The following is a 22,269-nucleotide window of genomic DNA, read 5'->3' as shown; positions in this document are numbered from 1 at the left end:
TAACTGCACAGTTAATAATAATAATAATATGTACCTTAGCTGGCGCACACTTGAACGGAACGCACGGCACACTCCGCGCGTCCCGATCGCCCCGGCGCGTCCCTTTGTGCTCGCGCGTGGAGGTGGTTAAGGCACCGCGTGGCCACTCCCACCGCGCCACGCCCAAGAGGGTCGTCCCGCGCCCCCCTCTTCTCCCCCCCCCCACCATGTCCATGAATAAAGAGCAGATGGAGAAGGAGGAGCGCGGCCATTGACTCACACAGGGACTCCGCGTCGGCCGTCTCTCGCACACTCACACACACAGAGAGAGAGAGAGAGAGAGAGAGGCGTGCGCGCACACACCCTGTGTGCGATCTCCTCGGGCTGCGATCACACTGTATGTACAGTAAAGAAAGGAGGAGGGAAGTGCTGTGAGAATGAGCAGGACACCCGGACACCTTTGTTAGAGCCCGTGTCCAGCGGGAGGACAGGAGACTGAGGAGAGCGGAACCCGTGGGACACACCGAGGTACGGAGCCCAGCGAGCGTCCCGTGTCGTGTGTGTGTGTGTGTGTGTGTGTGTGTGTGTGTGTGTGAGGGAGCGCGTCTTTTGTTTAAACTCCGCCGACAGAGTGTTACATGTCCGACAAAAAAAAGAGCCAGTTTTCCAGTTCAACTTTTGCCGCGCCTAAGTTGCGGAGACGAAACAGCAACATCTGGCAGAAAAAGGCGCTTTAAACGGGCAAAAAAAAAAAAAAAAGGCGTCAAGAGAGGAAATAAAGAACCGCCACGCTATGGGATGCGAGCAAGATGTGGAAGATCCGTCCGATTTACTCTGTTATTAACCACTTTTAAAGAAGCAGTCCCTTCCCTTGTCTTCAGAGTTGTTCTGTTCATGCATAATCATGCTCTTCTTCTTCTTCTTCTTCTTCTTGTTATTATTATTATTATTATTATTACTACTACTACAAGTTGTAGTACTGGCCTGCATTTAAATAAAAAGTGAAAGTTACTTTTGCTTCTATAAACCAGTACTTGTAGTAGTAATAATAGTTTGTAGTGTAGTTATAATGCAAAGCAGTCTGAAGGTTTTGAGTTCAAATCCTCTTCTTCCTGTAGTACCCTGGATCGAGGTACTTACCCTGTTGATACAGTAAAAACCACCCAGCTGCGTAAATGTAAGTCGTTGCAATGTAATGTAATGTGACATTATAAGTCATCTTGGACAACGATGGGGGCTAAATAGATAAGGATAGTAGTAGTAGGTTAAGAGAATTCACTGAGCACTATAGACTAAGTGGAGTTTACCCTGTTTCACCACAACTAAACAACTTTGTGTTGGGAAATCTTAATTTTTTCATTGTATCATATAGAAAAAACACATTATGACGTTGTTAAGGTCAAATTTCAAGGACATACGGTGACACTGGGTGCATTTGGTGATTCAGGGACTTCAGGCAACTGGGACACACCACACCCCCAGGCTCGTGGCGTCCCGGCACTGTGAGTGCATAGCATTTCCTGAAAAGTAAATCCTCAAACTGCAATGAACTTTGCAATAAACTGCGCTAAACTCAGTGGCTGTGACACTCTGCCTCATGATGTGTCCCATGAAAGTTTGCATATGGAAGTCACTTTTTCTTGAAATAAAAGAAAGTTGAAAAAAGAGCTTTTGGGGGACAGCTGGTAGTGTAGTGATTAGAGCTACTGCTTTTAGACCTAAAGGTTACAGGTTTGATCCCCACCTCTGACTGTTAATACCCTTGAGCAAGATACTAATCCTAAAATTGCTCCAGTAAATTACCCAGCTGGGTAAATGATTGTAAGCATGTAATAATTACAACACTAACAGTGTAAGTTGCTTTGGAGAAAAGCATCAGCCAAATGAATAAATGTAGAGAAGAGCAACAAAGGAGGTGTAATAAAGTAAGGAGGTAGAATGATTGCTTCTCTTTGTTTACAGTCATTCAGTACCATGGTAACAGTTATACTAATCACCTGGGGGGGGGCAATTTATAGAGAAACTTAGAGTAAGAAACAGGGTAAAGACCCATGACAGGAACTTCAAGTAGTGATGGGACAATGTTGAAACTATACCTTCTATCTGGGTAGTGCAGGGTGTTGTATGGAGGGGTTGGATTCCCTTTTCAGAAACTGGGGCAGCGAGATGCAGAACACATGTTTGCTATTAGGTTTGAATTTTGCCAAACACTATACATCTGTTTTTTGATCTTTGAACCAGTACTGTGAAAATGTTCTCCTCTCCTGGTGGGCGAGGGATCAGCTCTGCTTGGGGCCTGAGGAAAGCTCACCAAGATCCCACGGGGGTCGAGAGACTTGGTGTTTAAGGGGAGGGGGCCTTCTCATATATTTTCTCATGTAGCCCTCCTTCCGCTCCACACGTTGTACACCGTCCATGCCGTTTTGTCTTCGGAGAGACTTCCTGATGGCTGGTGTCTTGCTGTTTGTTGTCTAACTCTTTGCCTGGAAGTTACTTCCTCATATGGCCTTTGGGTGAAATGTTGAGCCCAGTAAATATGACACAGGCGACCATATTCCAGAGTTATTTCCCAGAAAATGCACTTTTAATGGGCAGCAGGTAGGCTCATATTTAAACGACCTTCCACTCAGAAGAGACAGGTTGGAATCCCACGTCCTGCTTGTACTACCCTTGATCAAGGCACTTGTACTGAACTGATATAGTCAAAATAAACAAGCCATATAAATTAGTAAATAGTTGTAAGTGAACATTATAATTTGCCCAAGAAAAAGAGTGTCAGCTAAGTTAATAAACATAAACAATAAACATACAAGGCAGTTGAAAGGCTATTACAGTCATGTTATAAATAACTGAGACATAAACCAGCTTCATCATGGTGACCCTACAGAACATTTTTGCACCTTGTCTTTACTGCTTAGTGTTTTCTCATGTTTTCTCGTTCTCTTTCTTCATATAACATCTTAATCTTTTTTTGCACGATAGCAAATATAATGTCTCGGTATGGCGACCAGTCGCAGTGCTCCTGTTGAACTGAATTTCCGATTTATGATTTCATCAGTAGAGAGAGTTTAAATGAAGCTGTTGGCTGACGAATAGATCCAAACTGATAGCCTGATCCTGCTCACATTACTCTTCTTTTGTCTTTGTTTATTATGTTGGAACAAGCCACATGATCAGTGGTCTGTGATGGACCCTTGCTGGAAATCCCAGATGTGCCACATCGTCATGTTTATGCTCAGATGATTATTTCATAACGCAGATGTGCCCTCGTGTTTTTTTGTGACTTTTACTAGACAGCTCATGTGCGGTGTTGCCAAAGCCTGGGAACTTGCCCGGAACACTGACCCCTGTTCCGGGGGCCTCGGCTTTATTCTCCTTGTTTTCCATAACAAAAGTGGCGTAGATATCCAGTACAGCGAAGCACTATGAGTCATCCTGAAAGTGAGCTGTACGCAGCGTGCGCATCGACCACGGGGAATGACTCTGAACAGTTACAAGCGGTCCGGTGTGATTTGCTTACTCCACCGACTGGGCGGGACGGCGATAAAAGCCTCCTTCCGCTCCCGGGCGGGCGGCCAGGATGCCTATCTCATCAGCCCCTGTGCAAATCTTGGACAACAAGAACCCTGATTCGAGACAACACCGGTCAAACAGGTGAAGAAGAAAGGAAAAATCCATCCAGCCTTATTCTCATTGCGATAATGTTGATTTGATGGGAGGAGGGAAATGCCGCCAATATCTTGATCGGCGATCAGTCTGCATTGTCGAATGACCTCACTGCTGTCATTCATGTTTAATACCACCTCGGATCCACTGTAATAAAGCTAAGTGCAATATTTTAGCGTAGAGCAATATTTCAGCGGGAAGAAGGGCTTCTGCAGTTATTGACGTTCAAAGCTCGGCTCCCTTAACCGCATTCAGGCCGGTGGTGCTTCTTCTGCGTAGTCAAGCTGTTGTTTTGAACGCATTTCCTCCCGTGTAGATTTGCTCTTAATGGCTTTGGTTTTGTTTCACGGCTCCTCTATTTTTTGTGGTAAAAAAAAAAAAAAATGAAAAAGTAAACACCTTTTTTTTTTTCATTTCATTATGTCATTGCATTTTGGACATTCCAGCTTTTCAAAAATGTTGAAAGACAGCAGTTGATTGCTGCCTGTTGTTTGTCACGTTATGATGCAACATTAACCATTTCTCTCCAGAGTTGGTAAGCGGCTTAAAGAGTGTGTGGGACCCCCCGAATCATACAAGCCCAGATGGCTGGAGCCATGGAGCTTAGGAGAAATCATGCTCATTCGAGCCAATAAATGCATCCTAGAAATGTCCCTGTTCGTGTAAACGTCCTGCAAACAGGAGACGCCAGCGAGCCCTCGGAGTTTAAAATCATCTTCGCGTTAGCGACAAAACGCACCGCAATTACGGCAGTGTAAATCAATTACGGAAGCCACAGACGTGCCTTGCTCATTTAGAAATGGAGAGTTTTGTGTATCGTGAGGGAAGAATGCGCTGAGAAAAACCCCAGGGGAACCCCCCCGCGAATGTAAATGTTTCTGCTGGAGAATTTTAATTATCTTAACATGTGACCGAGGGGCGTCGAGACGCTCAGCTTCCTTCGCGTTCCCGTTCCTCGCTGCGAGGGGGCGAGCGCATGGAATCTGGCCTGAAATAACCTCTTTACAGAACCGCGGATTCCTTGTGAGACAAAGAAGTTCGCGGCGAGCCCTCGGCCAATAGGTAGGCCGCTCGGCGATCTCGCGGCGAGATCTTACCGGAATCCGAAAACCTCCCGGTTCTTCCAGATTGATTTTCCTCCACCTGCCTCCGTGGCCCTAGCTTGCATGCGGAACCCATTACCTGCCTCCCCCAGCTCAAATGCCACATGTCTGTTGCCCCTCCCCCGCCTCTGCTGGAGGAGGCTGTAGAAGAGAGGCCGTAATGCGATAAAATCTTGGGCCCGGCAGCGAGGACTCGGTTATGATTGAGACGGAGATATTGGATCCTTTTCATTTTTCGAGAGCGGAGTCTCCCCCTCGGTGAGCCGCTCCCAAGATGAAAAACGCCGTTGTCGGAAACGCACAGCAGTCGCAGGAGAGGAAGGACGTCACACTGGCGGAGGCAAATTGTTCGTCGCTTCAACTTCCTCAGTCATTGCATCGCTCCGTTATTCTCATCGATAACTTTCTTTTGAGACATTTCCATTGTGGGACAATTTAAGGGGAATTTTTTTCGATTTTTTCTAAGAAATGTCGAATTTTTTTGAAGTTTCCGGTCTTCAGAATTTTTCTAGTTTTTTTTGGGGGGATTTTCAAATGTTAGAATTTTTCCAGATTTTTTTTATGGAGTTTTTCGAATTTTCAGAGTTGTATATTGCAATCATAATCATAAGAGGCTCACTGTGTGACTCTCAGTAGCTGTAGTAGCATTGGGTTGGGGTTAGGGTAAGGGTTGGGGTTGGAGTTGGGGTTGGGGTTGGGGTGAGATTAGTCAGTTCTGGGTCCTGTCCGTGGTTGTGTGTATAGCACACGTTTGGGTTCGAGGAGCGAGCAACCGTTTCACTTTGATCCCGAGTCTGGAGGAGCCCCGGTCATCTGGCACTTCGGCCTCTGGCCCGACAACAGCAGTTGTTTTCAGCAGCGTGTCAGCAAAGGGTGGGGGGGGTCTCTCCTAATCTCTTGTAATATGCAACAGGCCCGATTTGAGATTTAATCGCAAGAGGGATATCGACTGCCGCCCATTGTCATATAGCTGAGTGCAAAGAAAGGAGTTAAACAGCTCTGACATCACGTGGCTTTCTGGAGGGCATTGGACACAAAGTAGGGTCTGGACCCGCAATTTGGCTTTGTGTCCTACCAAGTCAGTGGAGTCCGTGGAACAATAGTGCTTCACGTCTGTTTTGATTGTTTCAGTGCTTCCAAATACCCTTTTGTTCTTGTGTTTGCGTGTAGCGCTCGGCGTGTGGCGTGCGCTCAGGGACGGTACCATACCCTCCACATGTCGAGGGGCTGCCTCTTCCCTCCGGCACAGCCTTCGCCCAAGCATGTGTTCTTGGGCCCTCTTTTTCCATCTGCTTCATAGTGCGTTCAAATGACGTAGCCTCTCAAAGGACACGTTGGCGCTCAGCGGTCCTGGGGGTACCTAATTCTGAGTCGACAGTACAATGCTTGGGATTTACCATGAATCATTATCACACTGTAACAAAGCATCATTGAATATCAGTGACTAAAAATGAAAATATGGTAAACTCATTTCGACTTGACTGCAGTAACGAAGGGTGGCTGTGGCGCGTTGGTCATTATTGATCATTCAGCCCTTACGGATGGATCGGATTACCACCCGTAGTGCCCGTATGTCCAGCTGTGACATGCAGTCCAAACGTATATTTTAATCGCAGCTGCGAGGACTCACACAGCCGCCATTGTTCTGGAACAGGCGTGTTGGCGGACGGCCCCTTCTTGAAACAGGTGTGTCTTACCAGAGGAGGGGCTGGCCGAAGGTATCCATTTGGCTATTTTCTATGGGTTTAGCCCCGCCCCCTTGTTTAATAGGCAGGTCTTTGCTGGGGGCATCACGTAGGGTGGCCGGCGTGACCTTTGAGCGACCGCTGTGAGCTCTTCCACGCCTGTCGCTTTTGCAGAAAACATCCAGCCGCCTCCCGTGTGTCTGTTTCATGAATTATAGGGCTTGGCACCCCCTCATGCATCTCTTCCTCTTCCTCAATTTTCAGTCGTTACCCGTCATTCTGCAAACCACAGCAAATAACATCACAGACGCACACCTGTGTGATTCACTGCTATTTAGAGCTCCGCTGGATTCCAGGGTGAGCTCAGTGAGCATCCAGTTGTTTACCCCGAATTCCTGTTTTGGCGACTCTGCTATCTATCAGTCGCTGCCCATGCCCGGACTTGCTCAAGTACCACATCTCCACCTTGTTGCGAGCTGGAAGAAGCAGAGGATTTTTTTCTGCTCTGTGATGGAAGGTTTCTTTTCCGCCTCTCAGAGACACTTTGGCAGTTTTTACTTTCAGAATCTAACGCTTAGAGAGTAAAGCAGACCTGTGTCTTTAGGAGGTATGCTGTCACTTTAATGAAACGGGGCAATAGGTGGCGTAGTGGTTAAAGTGGCCACCTTGCACTTGAGGAACCCAGGTTTGAATCCCATGCCCTGCTGTACTACTCATTAATATGCTTACCATGTGCTGCTCCAGTAAAGGTGAAAGTTACCCTGCTGTATAAATGGGAGAATCACTGCTTAACATTGAAAATGGCTCAATAGATATCTTGGTTAAGCTTTGTAAATAGCTTAACGTTGTAAGGTACTTTAGAGAAAAGCGTTGGTTAAATGAATAAATGTAAGAGTAGTGCAGCTTGACATGTGGGCTCTGCAAATTCCCGCAACAGTTGAAACAAGCGCTGACAAGCAAAGAGCGCAACAATCCTAGTTGGTACACTGTGCACCGCCTTTCACGCACCACCTTATGTTAACATGCTGTTGCTATGGCGACGGTGTGATAAGCAATATCTTTAAATAATCATTATAGAGCGATGCGAAAACTATTTTGTGCACACAGCTGTATAAGCAGCGGTCAGCGGAGATGTGACACGTATTCTAAAATGTAGTGGACGTGCTATTCCACCAATGCATTACACATTGTTTGACTTGTGTCACTTCCTGTTCGTCGAGAGCAACAGGGAGAACGCCCAGGAGAGTAAACACGTGCATGTGGCCTCGAATGGCTGGAGAGCGAGTCCCACTCTTCCCGTGAGAGTGTGTTTAGAGCGCGGGCAGAGTGCGGGTGTGCAGGTTCATCGCATTCCTGGGACGTGACACACACTGATGAATCCACATTGTTTTTCAGTGGGCTCCATTGAGTGTGTTATCTGGGCCTCCCTGAGGCCACAGCAGCATGTGACAGGCCCACCCCCCAATGGTTTGGGCGGAACTCCATACATCCCTCATTACCCTTTTTTGGGAAGATGGTATAAATTCATTATCTAATGATGCAGCAGAGAGCCAGAGTCTTGGACAAGTTGGGACACGTATACGTAACGCAAGAAACCTGGATACAGCGAGACATTCAGGAGGGGGAGGAGTGTATTTAGTTGACATTTCTATCAAAAGTGACTTATAGTGCTAGATACACAGCGCTGAACTCCCTGCAGTCCTTCACACATTTATTCAGCAGCACAATGTAACGCACACAGAAGCAATTTAGGCTCGCCGGTTCATCCGAAACACATGCCTTTGAGCTGCGGGAGGAAACCAGAGCACTTGAAGGAAACACAGTAGCGTGAGGGAAACATGCAAATTGCACACAGCCTGAGCTGGATTCGAACCCATGTCCAAATGTGCAGCATTTTGCTTGTAGTCCACTGTAGTGCGAAGTGGTATAGGATGAAATTGTGGAACATAGTGTCAGTTGTATTTGCTCCGTTTCATGGTTTTCTATTTAATGGAAGTACTATTTGATACTCTTCTATTGAGTATTACACACACACACACAGTCTGAAACCGCTTGTCCCGAGCGGGGTCGCGGCAAACCGGAGCCTAACCCGGCAACACGGGGCACAGTACAGAGTAATTGAGAGTTGGATACTGATCTGGTTTTTGCGATTTACCGCACTGTTATTCATGGAGAAAAGTGCTCTGCTGAGTTTCTATTTATGGTACTGGCCATTACTGGACGCTGCCCACCTGAAGATGGATTAAATGGTTTTGTTTCCACTGCACCTTCTGCTCGCCGTGTTTTATTCAAAAACTGTGGTAATACCCATGGCCTTAAAAAATGTTCTAGTAGCTTCTTTACGATGTCTCTCCGAAGTGCGTTCTGCACTTGGTACGGAACGGGCGGACTACGCTCCAGGCGGCGCTTGGGCTCGGCGCAGATACTACCGACAAGCCCGTTTATCTCATCCCCTGACGGGCCTCCCGGTTTGGCCCGAAGTAGAGGAAGTGGAAAACGGGCAGTACTTGGCGTCCCGGGGACGAGCCGCTCTTTGCTGCTCAATGAGGATGCAGGGTTTTTCATCGCGGAGACCTTGAATCTCAGTTATGCCGCCTGCTGAATTGGACAATTCCTTACTCACTGCTTACACAAGGGATTTCAGGGGCGCTGGAATCCACTTCCCTGTCCTGATCAGAGCGCGAGCAGCAGACGTTCTTAGGCCACGTGCCGAAGTGACCATCTCCTCTCAACAGAGTTGCTCTGCACGACTGCTGTAACTCGAACCTGCTCTCAGGCAAAGAGGGATGCGAAGGAGAAGCTGTTGATGGGCAAATGCATGCGTGGCTACAGGAAGTCAGCTGCTGGCAGTTTGTGCTGTAAGAGGAAATGAAAAGTTTGCGAGGACGTGCGAGAGAAACCGTTTGTCCGGTTGCGGGCAGTCCAGGTGGCTTTGCTGATGTCGGAAGGTAAACATGGGTCATCTTGGAGGACATCCCAGATTCCAGGGGACCAGCCGTCTGCGGCGAGGCATGTCCAGTGTCCTACCATCAGTGTCCATGCCCCCCTGGGTGAGTGTCCCCCATCCTATCCTGACAGCAGTGAGGTGGCTACTGACTCCAGGCCTCTTCCCAGGGCCGGCGCCTGGGCATCCCATAGGCCGCACCCCCAGGACCGGGACCGAGTCATGTCCTCGGCCCCCTCAGCCATTCTGGATGGGACAGTTCACAGGAAATCAGTAGTCAGGAGGTCTCGCTGTAAGTACAGGAAACAACGTCAACTATTGCTGTTTGGCCGTTTGGCTCTCGATGTAAAACATGTTTGTATAACCAATCTCGACTTCTCGCAACGTCCTTGAGAAAAACAAATTTGTCATTAGTTGATGCAATTGGGGGGGTGCGGTGGCGCAGTGGGTTGGACCGGGTCCTCCTCTCTGGTGGGTCTGGGGTTCAAGTCCCGCTTGGGGTGCCTTGCGACGGACTGGCATTCCGTCCTGGGTGTGTCCCCTCCCGCTCCGGCCTTACGCCCTGTGTTGCCGGGTTAGGCCCCGGCTCCCCGCGACCCCGTATGGGACAAGCAGTTCAAATGGTGTGTGTGTGTGTGTGTGTGATGCGATCGGGCCATTTTTAAAGGCTTTTTTCTCAGTTCGTAAAAGGTCTCCTTCCTTTCCCAAACTTGTATGTTAGTCACTCCTTGGAGTTTCTCTACCTTCTTGTGAATTCATTCGGATTTTCGCCGAGGCCTCCGGGCCTGGCGGGACAGTCGGACCTGTAAATGTCGCTCTGCCGTATTACAAAGCGTTGAGGCGGTGACCAGGTGGTTGCGCCGCAGATGGCGAGGTGCGGGCACCGACCGAACCGCGGCGATGCTGCCGCATGGTTCCGAACAAGGGTTTGATTACCGAGGAAGAGCCATCTTAAAAAGAGTTCCTGAAACCTGATGCGAGTGAGGATTGCGAGGGATTATTTTGGTCGAATCGGCACCTTCTCCGCTGGGACTTGTTAGGCCGAAAAGGAGGCCCAGTGCTTTGTTGGGTTTATTTATCCGCCGTACCCTCCTTCTGCACCAATGAGCATTTCAACCACGACTCAAACTCGAAAGCTCCAAGCAGGCTCACAATTAAAAACTATACAGCGAAGCAAACGGCTGACTGAAAGAACAGCAGGCAACCCTGAAATATCCTTCTCGGCTCCATCTCGCCGCCGTTTGCCGGCTACGTCTATGCCGCGTCGCTCAACACGCTAAAGCAAACAGATGCGTTTTTTGCCGAACGTTCAACGATGCCAGTGTCTCCTTACAGCTCTGTTTACATAGCAGCAGTGCAGGTTTTTACAGCCGTGCATGATGGGTGGAAGGCCACAGAAACCACTTCATCGCCAATATTTGCTCAAAGAAACCAGATGTTTAAATAATCCTGTATCTGTCCAACACTCCCTGTAATATGTTTCTCAGAACTGTGGTTGACGCTGCATGGGCGACACATGTCTTGCCGTCGCAGCTAACGTCGGAGGAGCTGGAACTGAGCTTCCAGTACTACTTTTCTATTTTTTTTACTCGTTTGAATCCAATGTTTATCTTGCACTATTCACTATTTTTGTACTGCTTACCTACTATGTACCTTTGGTCACTGTTTGTATGTATGCAGCTGTAGCCTTGTGCAATATCCTTTGGGATCGATAGTATCAATAAGATCGATAATAGTATCAATAGTATCCATCCATCTATCCATCCAAACTCTGGAATATTTGGGACTTTTATTTGCATTTATATTTATTCATTTAACAGACCCTTTTCTCCAAAGCAACGTACATCTCATAGAAAATACTATGTGTTTATTACATTAGCAGAAAGAGACACTTAGATGCAGACGAGTGATTCTTAATTGCACTTAGTTTTTTTCCACCATATGGACCGATGTTCATCACACGAGTAGCTGCATAAAACTATCAGAATATCAACGATTCCTGATCACCTTCCTACTAATTTTTCTTTTTTTTTTGAGATACACAAACATTTGCGTACATTACAGGAGTAGCTGCGTAAAGGCTTATGCGGGCATGATCGTAAAGTTATGGCGCATGAACATTTACATCTTACATGAGCTCAAGAGATCATGGACGAAGTGAGTCTGAAAGAGATGAGTTTTAAGACACTTTTAACTGTGGATGGAGATTCAGCAGTCCTGAGCGAGAGGGGGAGGTCGATCCACCGCAGCGGAGCCAGAACCGAGAACCTTCGTGGTTTACCTTTCGAGCGCGGGACCACCAAGCGGGCAGATGTGGAAGAGCGTAGTGGTCTGCTTGGGGTGTAGCGGTTGGTCAAGTCTTGTAGATAGTCTTCCCAACTTTTAAGATGGTCTGGGTTTTTATAGTGACTATATGGTCAATCTTCCTTTGCTGTGAGTTCTTTGATCCAACAAGGTCACCGATGGTTCTTAAACCTACCACCTAGTGACAAACAAATGTGTCTTCTGCTGCGAGGAAGTTTCCTATGAGCAGCATCCTGATGGAAACTAAGTAAAAGGGATCTTTCCTTCTATTTCGGTTAGACCCTCCCCTCACTTAAGATCTCTGAAGGAACACAAAGTGAACAACGTCTCATTTTGCAAAGGAGGGCTCTTTTGGTGGACATTAAAGGGGGCAGGAATGAACTACGGACTGTATTTCAACAATGCAAAATAGATCCCTGCTGCATAAACAGTTTATAAAGATAGAGACAGAAGGCTGGACGGTGCACTGAGGACGCCAGCTGCCACGTCCGTCTCGTCTGTCTAATAAGAGAGGGACGTGACCGCAAAGACGAGGGCCAGCGGGATGCCCCTTGAAGCACTCGTTCTCGAGCGGCTCTCCCGACGGAGTCGCCCATTAGGAGGCACAACGATAATGACCCCGGCAATCTAGTCATTAAAGTCGTTTCAGTCCATTTGGGTCCTCTGCAGTTTTTCTTGACTTTTAACAGTGGAGAAGATTTCTTGCGTACTTGTTTGCGTCCTTTTACCCTGATCGCTTCTAAATGGACGTGCACTTTACGCTGAATGACTTTGCATCTTTTTAAAATGCGTTCCCCATTCGTACTCATCATCTTGGCGAACAACTTGTTGAAATGTTGCGAAGCCGCTGCTTTTTTGCTGCTGTTCTCAAAATGACGAAAAAACACGCGCGCTGAAAGAAATACTCTTCTTCTGGTACCACGGTTTCCTGTTTTTGACCATTGTCCTGTCACAAGGCCGGGGTTATGACACTCCTCTTTTGGGACACAGAAAAATGAAAACAGATAGGATGGATGATTTATGGAACTGCTGTCAGACCTGGTTATTCAGGTTTTAATGTGTGTTTGCACCCGGGGTCACTTTGGACGATCTCTTTTACAGTCGGCAGTAAACAGACTTTGGAAACGAAGCGCAGGGTGTGAGGTGAACAAGAGTACACCCGTTGTAATAAAGTGCTGCATCTGCAAGTGCCTTTTGTATTAAGCTACGCTTGTCTTTGGGGAGGGAGATTTGTGCTGACCGGTGTCATGGTCACCGTGGTGGGATGAAGTCAGAGAAGTGGCAGATTGCAAACTGTGATGGCGTGTTCATTAAAAAAGGAAAAAGAATTAAACAGATAAATAAATCGAAGACAAATAAATAAATAAATAAATAAAAATATATAATATATATATAAATAAAAAATATATATATTTTGTAGTAATGATTTATTTTTTCATTTAAATTGCATGAACAGCAGAAGCACATGGTGGTCATGATAGTCATGCCATCGCATCATTTAAGGTTTACTTTTTAGTCATGAAATGCCCATGATGTTAAGAGCAGTCAGAGTGTATGAATAATTGACCGATTATGTAGTTTAATAGTGACGGTAATAATAAAGGTTACTGAGTTCAGTTAACTCTTTTATTAGTGTAGCTCTAATGATATATTTGTGGATTTCTGTTGACGTGTGAATGTAACCACGGCAACACGACGAAGACGCCGGATTCCAAAACACTGTAAAATGTGAAAGTTTTTACATAAGGATTGAGACTGTAAACCTTTGTTTTTTTTTTTAATTAAAGCCTTCTCCTTCCGTCAAGGTCATGCTGAGACTCTGTAGTACTCTGTGGTTTGTTTAAAAAAAAATTACCGCACTCTGATAAATCACCTCTCAAAGACAGGGGGGTCTTCGGTTTTGTTGACGTGCAAACAATTTGGTCGGGGAAATAAGATACTGAGTTTTTCTCCTGCCCCCCCACTCATTAATGATGTGTCATCATTAATGGTCTATTTAAATATCTATCTAAGATAAATAAAAAATATAAAAGAAACATAAAAAGAAGTAAAAACATAACCTGGGTTTACTGAGGCACACCTGGACCACTGCTGTAAAATATCCCACAGACCAGGGTAATTTCCAAGGGTGTCATCAACAGGGTGAGAGACTGAGTGTTATTCTGGGGCCAGAGGTCACCCCAGGGAAGGGGGGGGGGAGGGAGGTGACAGCTCAATGGTCTGTAGGAGTCAGGGAAAGGTCACTGTCGCCTGTTCCCCCAGGCTGTTGGAGAACCAATAATGTTTACTGACCTAATGATGGGCTCCTTCACAAGCCTTGGCTCCCGCTTTTGGAATAACACCATTTTTATGTTTGCTCAAACTGTGCTTATTTTATTAACTGTACAATAAGAAATACTCGAGTGACTAAATAACGAGAAGAATGAGGCTGGAGAAGAATGGGAAAGATTTGCAGCGGAAGTTCCCGGAGAAGCGTGAGACCCTGGACGGCTGTGGTGGACCCTCGCTGGGAATGAGTCTTTAGGCTGGGAAAAAGGGTCTGGTGTTACTGACAATCACCTTAAGGCATTATTATTATTATTATTATTATTATTATTATTATTATTATTCGTCTAGAGTACCACAAGTGCTGCTTGGGCTCTAGGGAAAATTGCAGCGTCTGAATTCTCTCCTTATACCTTTTCTCAGCTGGATTCGTGTGCCACAGGTTCCTAAAATGCCAAAGATGATGAATGAAGAGAGGGATGTTTTAATAGAATTCTAGCACAGCAATCATCCATTCATATTTTTAATAAGTCAGTGACCTCGTCATGTGAGGCGGAGGTCAGAGGGGGGACACAGTGCAACCGTTTCCGAGTACGGCACGGCGCGCCCGTTCGTTTATGCGAGGTTCACTCCCGCTGGAAACAATGATTTCACTTGCCTGGTTTTCCAGAAGTTTCCATTGTAATTAAAGACTGAATATAGGTCATGTAATAACCTCATGTTCAGCAGCAGTGTGCGGTTTGTAAATGGTAGTTGTGCAGGGATCGGTTTTCGGTGAGAGTGTAAAAACCGACCGTAATCCCAGAAAGGTCAGCAGACACTTCACAGCGCTGGTGTTCTTAAGAGTGAGCTGCAGTGATTTCAGAACTGAGTGTCATCCTAATTGTCTGCTGAGGTATATTTATGGTATGAATATTCATATAGTTAATTTTTAAATAATGTCATACCACTGGGTAATTTTTACTGTATCAGTTCAGGGTAAGTACCTTGGTGAGTAGGAGGTGGGATTTCGACCCCAGGTCTATTGAGTACAAAGTGGCAGTGCAAACCACAACTCCACCTGGTGTCCCAAATGAAATGGAGCAAAAAAAAGCAGCACTTAACATATTTTTTGCTTGACCGTATGAAATAGGCTGGTTGATGATGAAGGCTTTTTCCATAACCATTAGACAAAACTACAATGCTAATGGTCCGTATTGTCACAGAAACTGAATGTTTTACATGGAAATACCCCATTTGGTTTGCTAAAGCAGTCCTAGTGATTTGCCAGCGACCACCTAGCATTTTAGAGTCATTTCAGAATATTTTTGTTAAAGGGCGACCTCACGTGTTCAATTAGAGGTACTGCAAAGCAGCTGCGTACAGTACAGTAGGATTAAATGAACAGAAGATAGATAGATAGATAGATAGATAGATAGATAGATAGATAGATTAAATTCTGATGTAAATTTTCCGTTCACATTCAGATTTAGATCAGTTTCAAGTCATCTTAAATTGAGATTTTAGATTCATTTTAGATTCAGTTCAGGATATTTTTGTCAAATCACGACCTCGTGTGTTCAATTAGAGGTTCTGCAACACAACTTCTGACAGTACAGTAGGATTGCATAGAGAGGAGGCACAGACAGACAGACAGATGCACACTTTTAGGGTTATGCCTGTTGATAAATAGCTGTTAACAAAAGTATTAATTCATAATTACCTGTCAGTAACTATATGTTAGTAATAATGACTGCTACCATGTTACATGTGCTGGACAGTCATAGAGAAGAAACCCAGCCTTCTCCTAAGGGAGGGGTTATTATATAATATTAGATAATCCTGTGTATAAAGTACCGCGGTGAAGCTGCAGGACCACAGAGGAGTTCTCCATCCTTCTGGACATTCGCACTCGTGCTTCTGGGCTCAAGGAAACAAGAGGAAGCGTTTCAGTTCTGAAATACAGTAAATACATCGAAAGCAGAGATGGCAACGATGCTGAGGTACCCCGTGTTCCCGTTCCCACAAGGTAGGCTGGAATACAGATAGAAATACTTACCTGCCTTTTGGGTAAATAGAACGCAATGGAACATGTCAGAACATATTAGCATAGCATCTGTCACAGTGAAGATCAATATACTGCAGGAAAAATGTGCTTCAGAACTTGCTAAGGGCTGGTTATAAAAGTTTTTTTTGGGATTTCGGGCCACGTGATTTGAACCTGTGAGTTGCTGTTGCCGAAGATGCTCTTATGCAGTGAATGAATGAATGAATGAATGAATGAATGAATGAAATCAATACATTTGTATTTATTATCATATTAAAATCTGTTAATAAATTGCTCCAAGGGGTCTTCATATTAAATTTAATCACCCCGTTTTAAATATGCTTTATAAACGTGCACAAAAAATATTAGTGATATATTTGACATACTTCAGTTTTGCGCGTGATAATTTTTAGTAAAACCTGTGTTCTTCACACCTCTGGCCTTGAAATTTAAAGAGATAAATTTGGGCAATTCAGGCGTGTTTTCGATATTCATCAAGCGGTTTCAGAGCAAAACGGCAAAATATTTTCTTCATTTTGTAAATACGATATTAAAACAGATTGTTTAAATCCTGTGATGATACTGACATTGAATAGTATGTTGCCCTTATAGGCAGTACTTCTTTACCGTGGATGGTCAAAGGCTGTAGCGCGGGATCCGTGTATACATGGGGCAGAAACCCGGGTTCGAAACGTGCGCTCAACTGAGGAGACCCTTCTTTTGCGTTCCAGGGCATTTCCTGGAGAGGGTCAACGCGGTGCAGGAGCTGTCCCGGGTGCGAGGCGTCATGGCGGAGCCCGACTACTTGGACGGGGACTGCGGGGAGCTCATTAAGCCCAAGAAGCTCGTGAACCCGGTGAAATCATCACGGAACCACCAGGACCTTCATCGCGAGCTGCTGATGAACCACAAAAGGTCCGCCCTTGTCCACACCAAGTACACGCATCTGTTCATTTCAAATGTATTTATATTCGGTGAACGACGTGCTGATGCTTTCAGGAATGTTATATTATAATGCATAACATTTTCTTTTTTAAACACTTTCCCAGAAGGTGTCGAGTCACGGAACTGGGTGCAGAAACTGTCCTGTAAATTAGTTCTCACACCAGCAGGTGGCGCGATGGTTAGAAGTGCTGCCTTGTACTCAGAGCTCCCGCCTCGAATCGCAGTATCCTTGATCGAGGGACTTACCCTGAACTGCTACAGTAAAATTACTGAATGACTGCAGCAAAGCGGTAAACTGGGGCGATTGCGTAAATCCGTTGTTATTTATTAATTTCTGTCTGCTGACCCCACCCTGCTGCACTGAAAGGGGACGCCGGTGACCTCAAGCAGAAACCGTCACAGCTGCTTCCTTTTATATAACAACGGCGAGACAGAGACCTGCGCAAACCCTGCCCTCGAGCAAAGGCACATGTCATATGAAGACTTCTGAGCACGAAAGCCAAAGGAAGAGCAGAGACCATCACTAGTGGATGTACTGTAGCTCCTGAAGGTGTTCCTGAACACCAGAGTAAACTTATCAGGTGTCGCTGTGTGCCACTCTAGTGGAAAAGCGTGGGTACTCTATTGGGCAGCAGGTGGCGTAGTGGTCAGAGCTGCTTCCCTGGATCAAATCCCACCTCCATCTGTAGTACCGTAGAGTACTTACCCTGAACTGATACAGTAAAAATTACCCAGCTGCGTAAAAGCATAAATCACTGTAAGGCACATAGGAGAAAAGCATAAAATAAATGATTAAATAAGTAAAATTTAACGTAATTGGCGGTTTCTGTTGATGATGTATCTGTACAGAAATACACCGTGGCGCTTCTCAGGGGTCATGAGTAGATGTTGTCAGCAGATTTCTGTAGAACTGGAGCATCAAGGTGTTTCCTGTCGCCGCGCCGACTTTCTCTGCAATCTCTGTGGCATCGGCTGCTGTGGGGTCGGGTACGAGCAGCGAGGCGACATGTTACGTAAAACAGCCCCTGACCACCATCCATCTGCGCGTCATGTAGCGCAGCTCTAGAGGACTTAGACTTCCTGTTGCAGCGTTTGTGTCTGTGTGTTTGAAGAATACGAAACATGACCTCCGGATCCCCATGTCTCTTTCGCTTCACGCAGCTGATGTCTCACTACACTGGCTTCTCACGTTAGGGACGTTTCAGTTACGAACTGTCAAAGATACAAACGTTTCCCCTTCTGCATATTTATTTGAAATCGTGGAATTTTTAAAAATCTTTTTTGTGTTAATTATACAAATCATAATGAAAATGATCCCTAATACAGTACTTCTACAGACGTCTCATTGACACATTTCAATCAGAAAGGATGTTCTACTTTTAAATGCCCGTATGGTTTATCGCTTCATACCGACCTCGAACGTTATTCAACGTATGGACATTTGGGTCAGAACTTGTTTGAATTTGGACTGGGTATTTTTTTATTGGCTCTAAAGGCTGTTGGTTTCGAGGCACAGCTACAGGTTCCTAATCTACTTCCTGGATATGGGTTTTGGCTTATGTCAGAATAAGTTCGGTGAAAAACGAAACATCAAAATATCTAAAAGAAAACCAAGTGTCTAGAAGGGGGTCCTTCTCCGAGACATTAAATGGCGTTGCGTGTCGTCTCCATGCAGGGGCCTGTCTCCGCAGAACAAGCCGGAGCTGCAGAAGGTGATGGAGAAGAGGAAGCGGGACCAGGTGATCAAGCAGCACATGGAGGAGCAGGAGAAGAAGCGCTCGGACCTAGAGATCGAGCTCATGAAGAGGCAGCAGAAACTGGAGCAGGTCGGGTCAGCGAGCCGCGCGTGGGATTAGACACGGCCGTACGTCTGCTCGTAAAGTAGGCCAGGGGAATTAGTGCTTATGCATCCGAAACATAATGGCTTTATTTGTAAGCGATGGGTCGTACAAAGAAGTAGGTGCATAGGGCACGATGTCAAACGATCTACGGAAGATCCCCGTGACGCGGGTGCTGTCAACGCCGGTCGGTTTTTGCCTCCGTTTTCCAAGCAAGAGGCAGATGCTCCAAACAGTACGAAGTGGTGGGGACTGCAAAGAGACAAATATCTCCCGATTTAATATGTATAACTGCGTCAACTTTGCGTCAGCTGAATCTGGGTGCTTTCTGCTGCAAATGTTATAACACCACGAATCTATGTTATACAGAAATTTAAAAAATAATATACTATGGTAATACCCCAACCCTGGTTAGGAAAAAGAATTTATTGAAATTGGATGGCTGGATGGATAGATAGATAATATAATAATAATTAATATAAAAATATTGAATAATCATACAAAAATATAATGATTAATTAACATAAAATATTTTGTGCAACCAGTTTGGATTAATGTTCTAGTGCATGAATGGAACCCCAGGGAGCAACCAAGACGCCAGTATCGTCTTTATGTCGTTTCCCTGGTGTAAAAGATAATTAAATGTGTATCGTAGTTGTGAAAAACTAAGTTAACTCGTTGTGTCACCTTTAGCTGTAATGACTGCAACTGAATGATTCCTGCTGGTGCTGATCAGGGCATCGCATCACTGTGTCAAAAACTGCATGAATAGAGGAATTTGGATTTATCTGCAAATATTACTTCAAATATTTTCCACAGCACTAAGTACATGTGTGATGTTTATTTATAAAAAAAAAAAAAAAAAATACTCAGTTGTTTTGATCGTCACTTTGCAGCTGGAACTGGAGCAGCAGAAGAATGAGGAGGAGCAGGAGAACACACCCGAGTTTGTGAAGATGAAGGGGAACTTGAGGAGAACCAGGCAGGAGGCCGATCAGCAGGAGCAGCACCCGTAGATCTGGGGGGGTGGGGAAGGAGGGAGGGGTCTGGGGGCACCCGTTGCCATGGCATCCCCGGTGCCCCCAAATTCAACAGACTTCGCAAATGACAAGTGACCCCAGGTAGTTTGGAGATGTCCCTTCCGACCCCAAAAAATGGGCAAGTGGCTGTGGGGGCAAAATTTGCCATCAGTCGGGGGAAGGTGGACTCTGTGTTCCCCCGGCAAAATGAAAAGCGTTTTATTACGATTATTTTTTTTATTTTTATTTTTTTTTTTGAAAAAAAGCAGAAAGCCACTTTTATTTTCCAAATTGTGAATGGAAACTCGGTCACTGGATGGACTCGCAAAGCCGCTTTGACATCATCTGCGAGGCAGGACTCATACTGTTATTTATGTCTTTCCTTTAATTGCATACGCTGGTGTGGGATTTCACATTTTCATCCCCTCTACTCCCAACTCTCTGCATTCTATCTCCCTCGGTTTCTTCATATAGACTGGAGCCCATCTCCTTCTCCAGGTTTTAAACGGACGGGGAGTGTTGGGCTGTGTGATTCACCTTGCTTGCTCTTTTTTGTATATGTTTCTCTACATATCCTTCTTTTTTAAAATAAGTAATATTAGGCGCCTAGAACTAAGAGTGTACTTTATTATGATTATTTTTTGGTTGTTTTATAATAAATACCTACTGGAGGACGAGTGTTCCAGTGCTCACCTGTCTGTGTGTGCCTTCAGTGTCCTGTTTATAGGAAGCAATGTGACTGGATGTGATGGAATTGGGAGTAAACACCGTAACACACACACACACACAATTATGAACGAATGAGGATGAATGAATGAGAGAGATACTGATCCCAAATGAAACTCCAAGAGGTTACAGCAGCACACATACAACAATGTGGTTATAAATATACACACACAGACACACACGCATTAACTGAAATCGCTTGTCCTGAGCGGGGTCATGGTGAGCCAGAGCCTAACCCGGCAACACAGGGCGTAAGGCTGGAGGGGGAGGGGACACACCCAGGACGGGATGCCAGTCCGTCGCAGGGCACCTCAAGCGGGATTCGAACCCCAGGCCTATCAGAGAGCAGGACCCAACCAAACCCGCAGTTAAATATAATAAAATACGGAATTTATATCACGGTTTCTTATCCTGCGGTCCGAGGGTCCCTTGGGGCACTGTATTAGCAGGGGCTTTCTTTGAAAGCAACACCAATTAAACGAACGACAAAAATAAAATAAAAATACCACTATGATACCTCTGTTTATGAAAAGGTGATCAGATTTAGTACAATAAAGGAAGTGATATTTTCACACCATTTATTTATGGACACCTCTTCAGCTTCCATCTCTTTCTTAAAGGGGTCTGGAAAAGATAAAGAGCCTCTGATCTATACCCAACAGATGGCTCCTAAGGGTGGAGCCACGGCTAAGGAAACAGCCCGAAAGCCAGGTGTTGGGTTTCGCCGAAAGGGAATGTGTTCAGGTACCCTTGAGAAAGGTACTTAACCGAGTTACTGACGTAGAAAATTCCATTTATAATTGAGTAAATGCTGCTTTGGTAAAGGTATAATATAAAAACAATATGATTTAGATAATGGTGAGGTGTACTGTAGTACAGCGAAGTATTTATCTACACCTGACGTAATGTTCGATTACCACCTAGGCATTCCGAGCGCTGCTTACAATCCCTGTGTTTTTTTTTTTTTTTTTTTGCCAAAAATAGTTTCGCGATATGAAAAGGCTATGATGCGTCTCATAACTCCGTTCCCACGGTGACAGGGTGATGCAGAATGAGTGAAAACGAGAAGAGGGGCATTTCGTGTGGGCGCGTGTTTGCCAGCGCGCCGCTCTCAAGGAGGATGTGAAAACCAGGCAAAGTGTGAACTTTGTGACCCCAGTTCCTTCCTGGAAGAGAAAATTTACGAAATGTGATCAAAGTTGATCAAATGGGTTTAATATCTTGGAACATGCATGCATTAAAAACACATAAAATAAATAATTTAAAAAGACTTGTCTGAAACTTAAATTATTCAGCATATACACTTAGTTCACCTTTTAATCAGTCATCAAGCACATATTGTAATTTTTTTCTTCTCAGACATTAGTGGATTGGAAAAGTACTGGAAATTGGTATTATTGTGTTTGTGGCCCTAAATGTTTTTGAATAGTGCACTTCGAACATGTTCAGAAAATGATGATGATGATGCAGATTATTATTATTATTATTATTATTATTATTATTATTATTATTATTATTATTATTTTCTTATAATAATAATAATAATAAGAAGAAGAAGAAGAAGAAGAAGAATCATCATCATTTTCATCATCATCATCGGTGCACTTTAGGGTTCTCAAAAATAAAACCACATGCAGATGATCCATGCAGAGTCACTTTGAAACCTTTAGAAATAAATTAAAATTGAATGCAGATGCAGTGAATAATCGCAGACCTGAATCATGACATTATTGGTCAATTTCAGTCCTTAAAAATTAAAACAAGAAAAG

General features: G+C 44.9%; 1 protein-coding gene across 1 annotated transcript; it reads left to right on the top strand.

Annotated features, from left to right (window-relative positions):
- The first annotated feature begins 228 nt into the window (after positions 1-228).
- LOC108936529 (protein FAM107B-like) lies at positions 229-20,472 on the top strand. The gene is made up of 4 exons (XM_018755941.2): positions 229-507; positions 16,704-16,887; positions 18,593-18,743; positions 19,652-20,472. Exons 2-4 carry the CDS (start codon positions 16,760-16,762, stop codon positions 19,769-19,771), a joined length of 399 nt encoding a protein of 132 aa, XP_018611457.1. The 5' UTR covers positions 229-507; positions 16,704-16,759; the 3' UTR covers positions 19,772-20,472.
- Positions 20,473-22,269: the final 1,797 nt, after the last annotated feature.

Source organism: Scleropages formosus, chromosome 24, assembly GCF_900964775.1.
Source record: "Scleropages formosus chromosome 24, fSclFor1.1, whole genome shotgun sequence".
Classification (NCBI taxonomy): domain Eukaryota; kingdom Metazoa; phylum Chordata; class Actinopteri; order Osteoglossiformes; family Osteoglossidae; genus Scleropages; species Scleropages formosus.
This window is presented reverse-complemented; position numbering and strand designations above follow the sequence as displayed.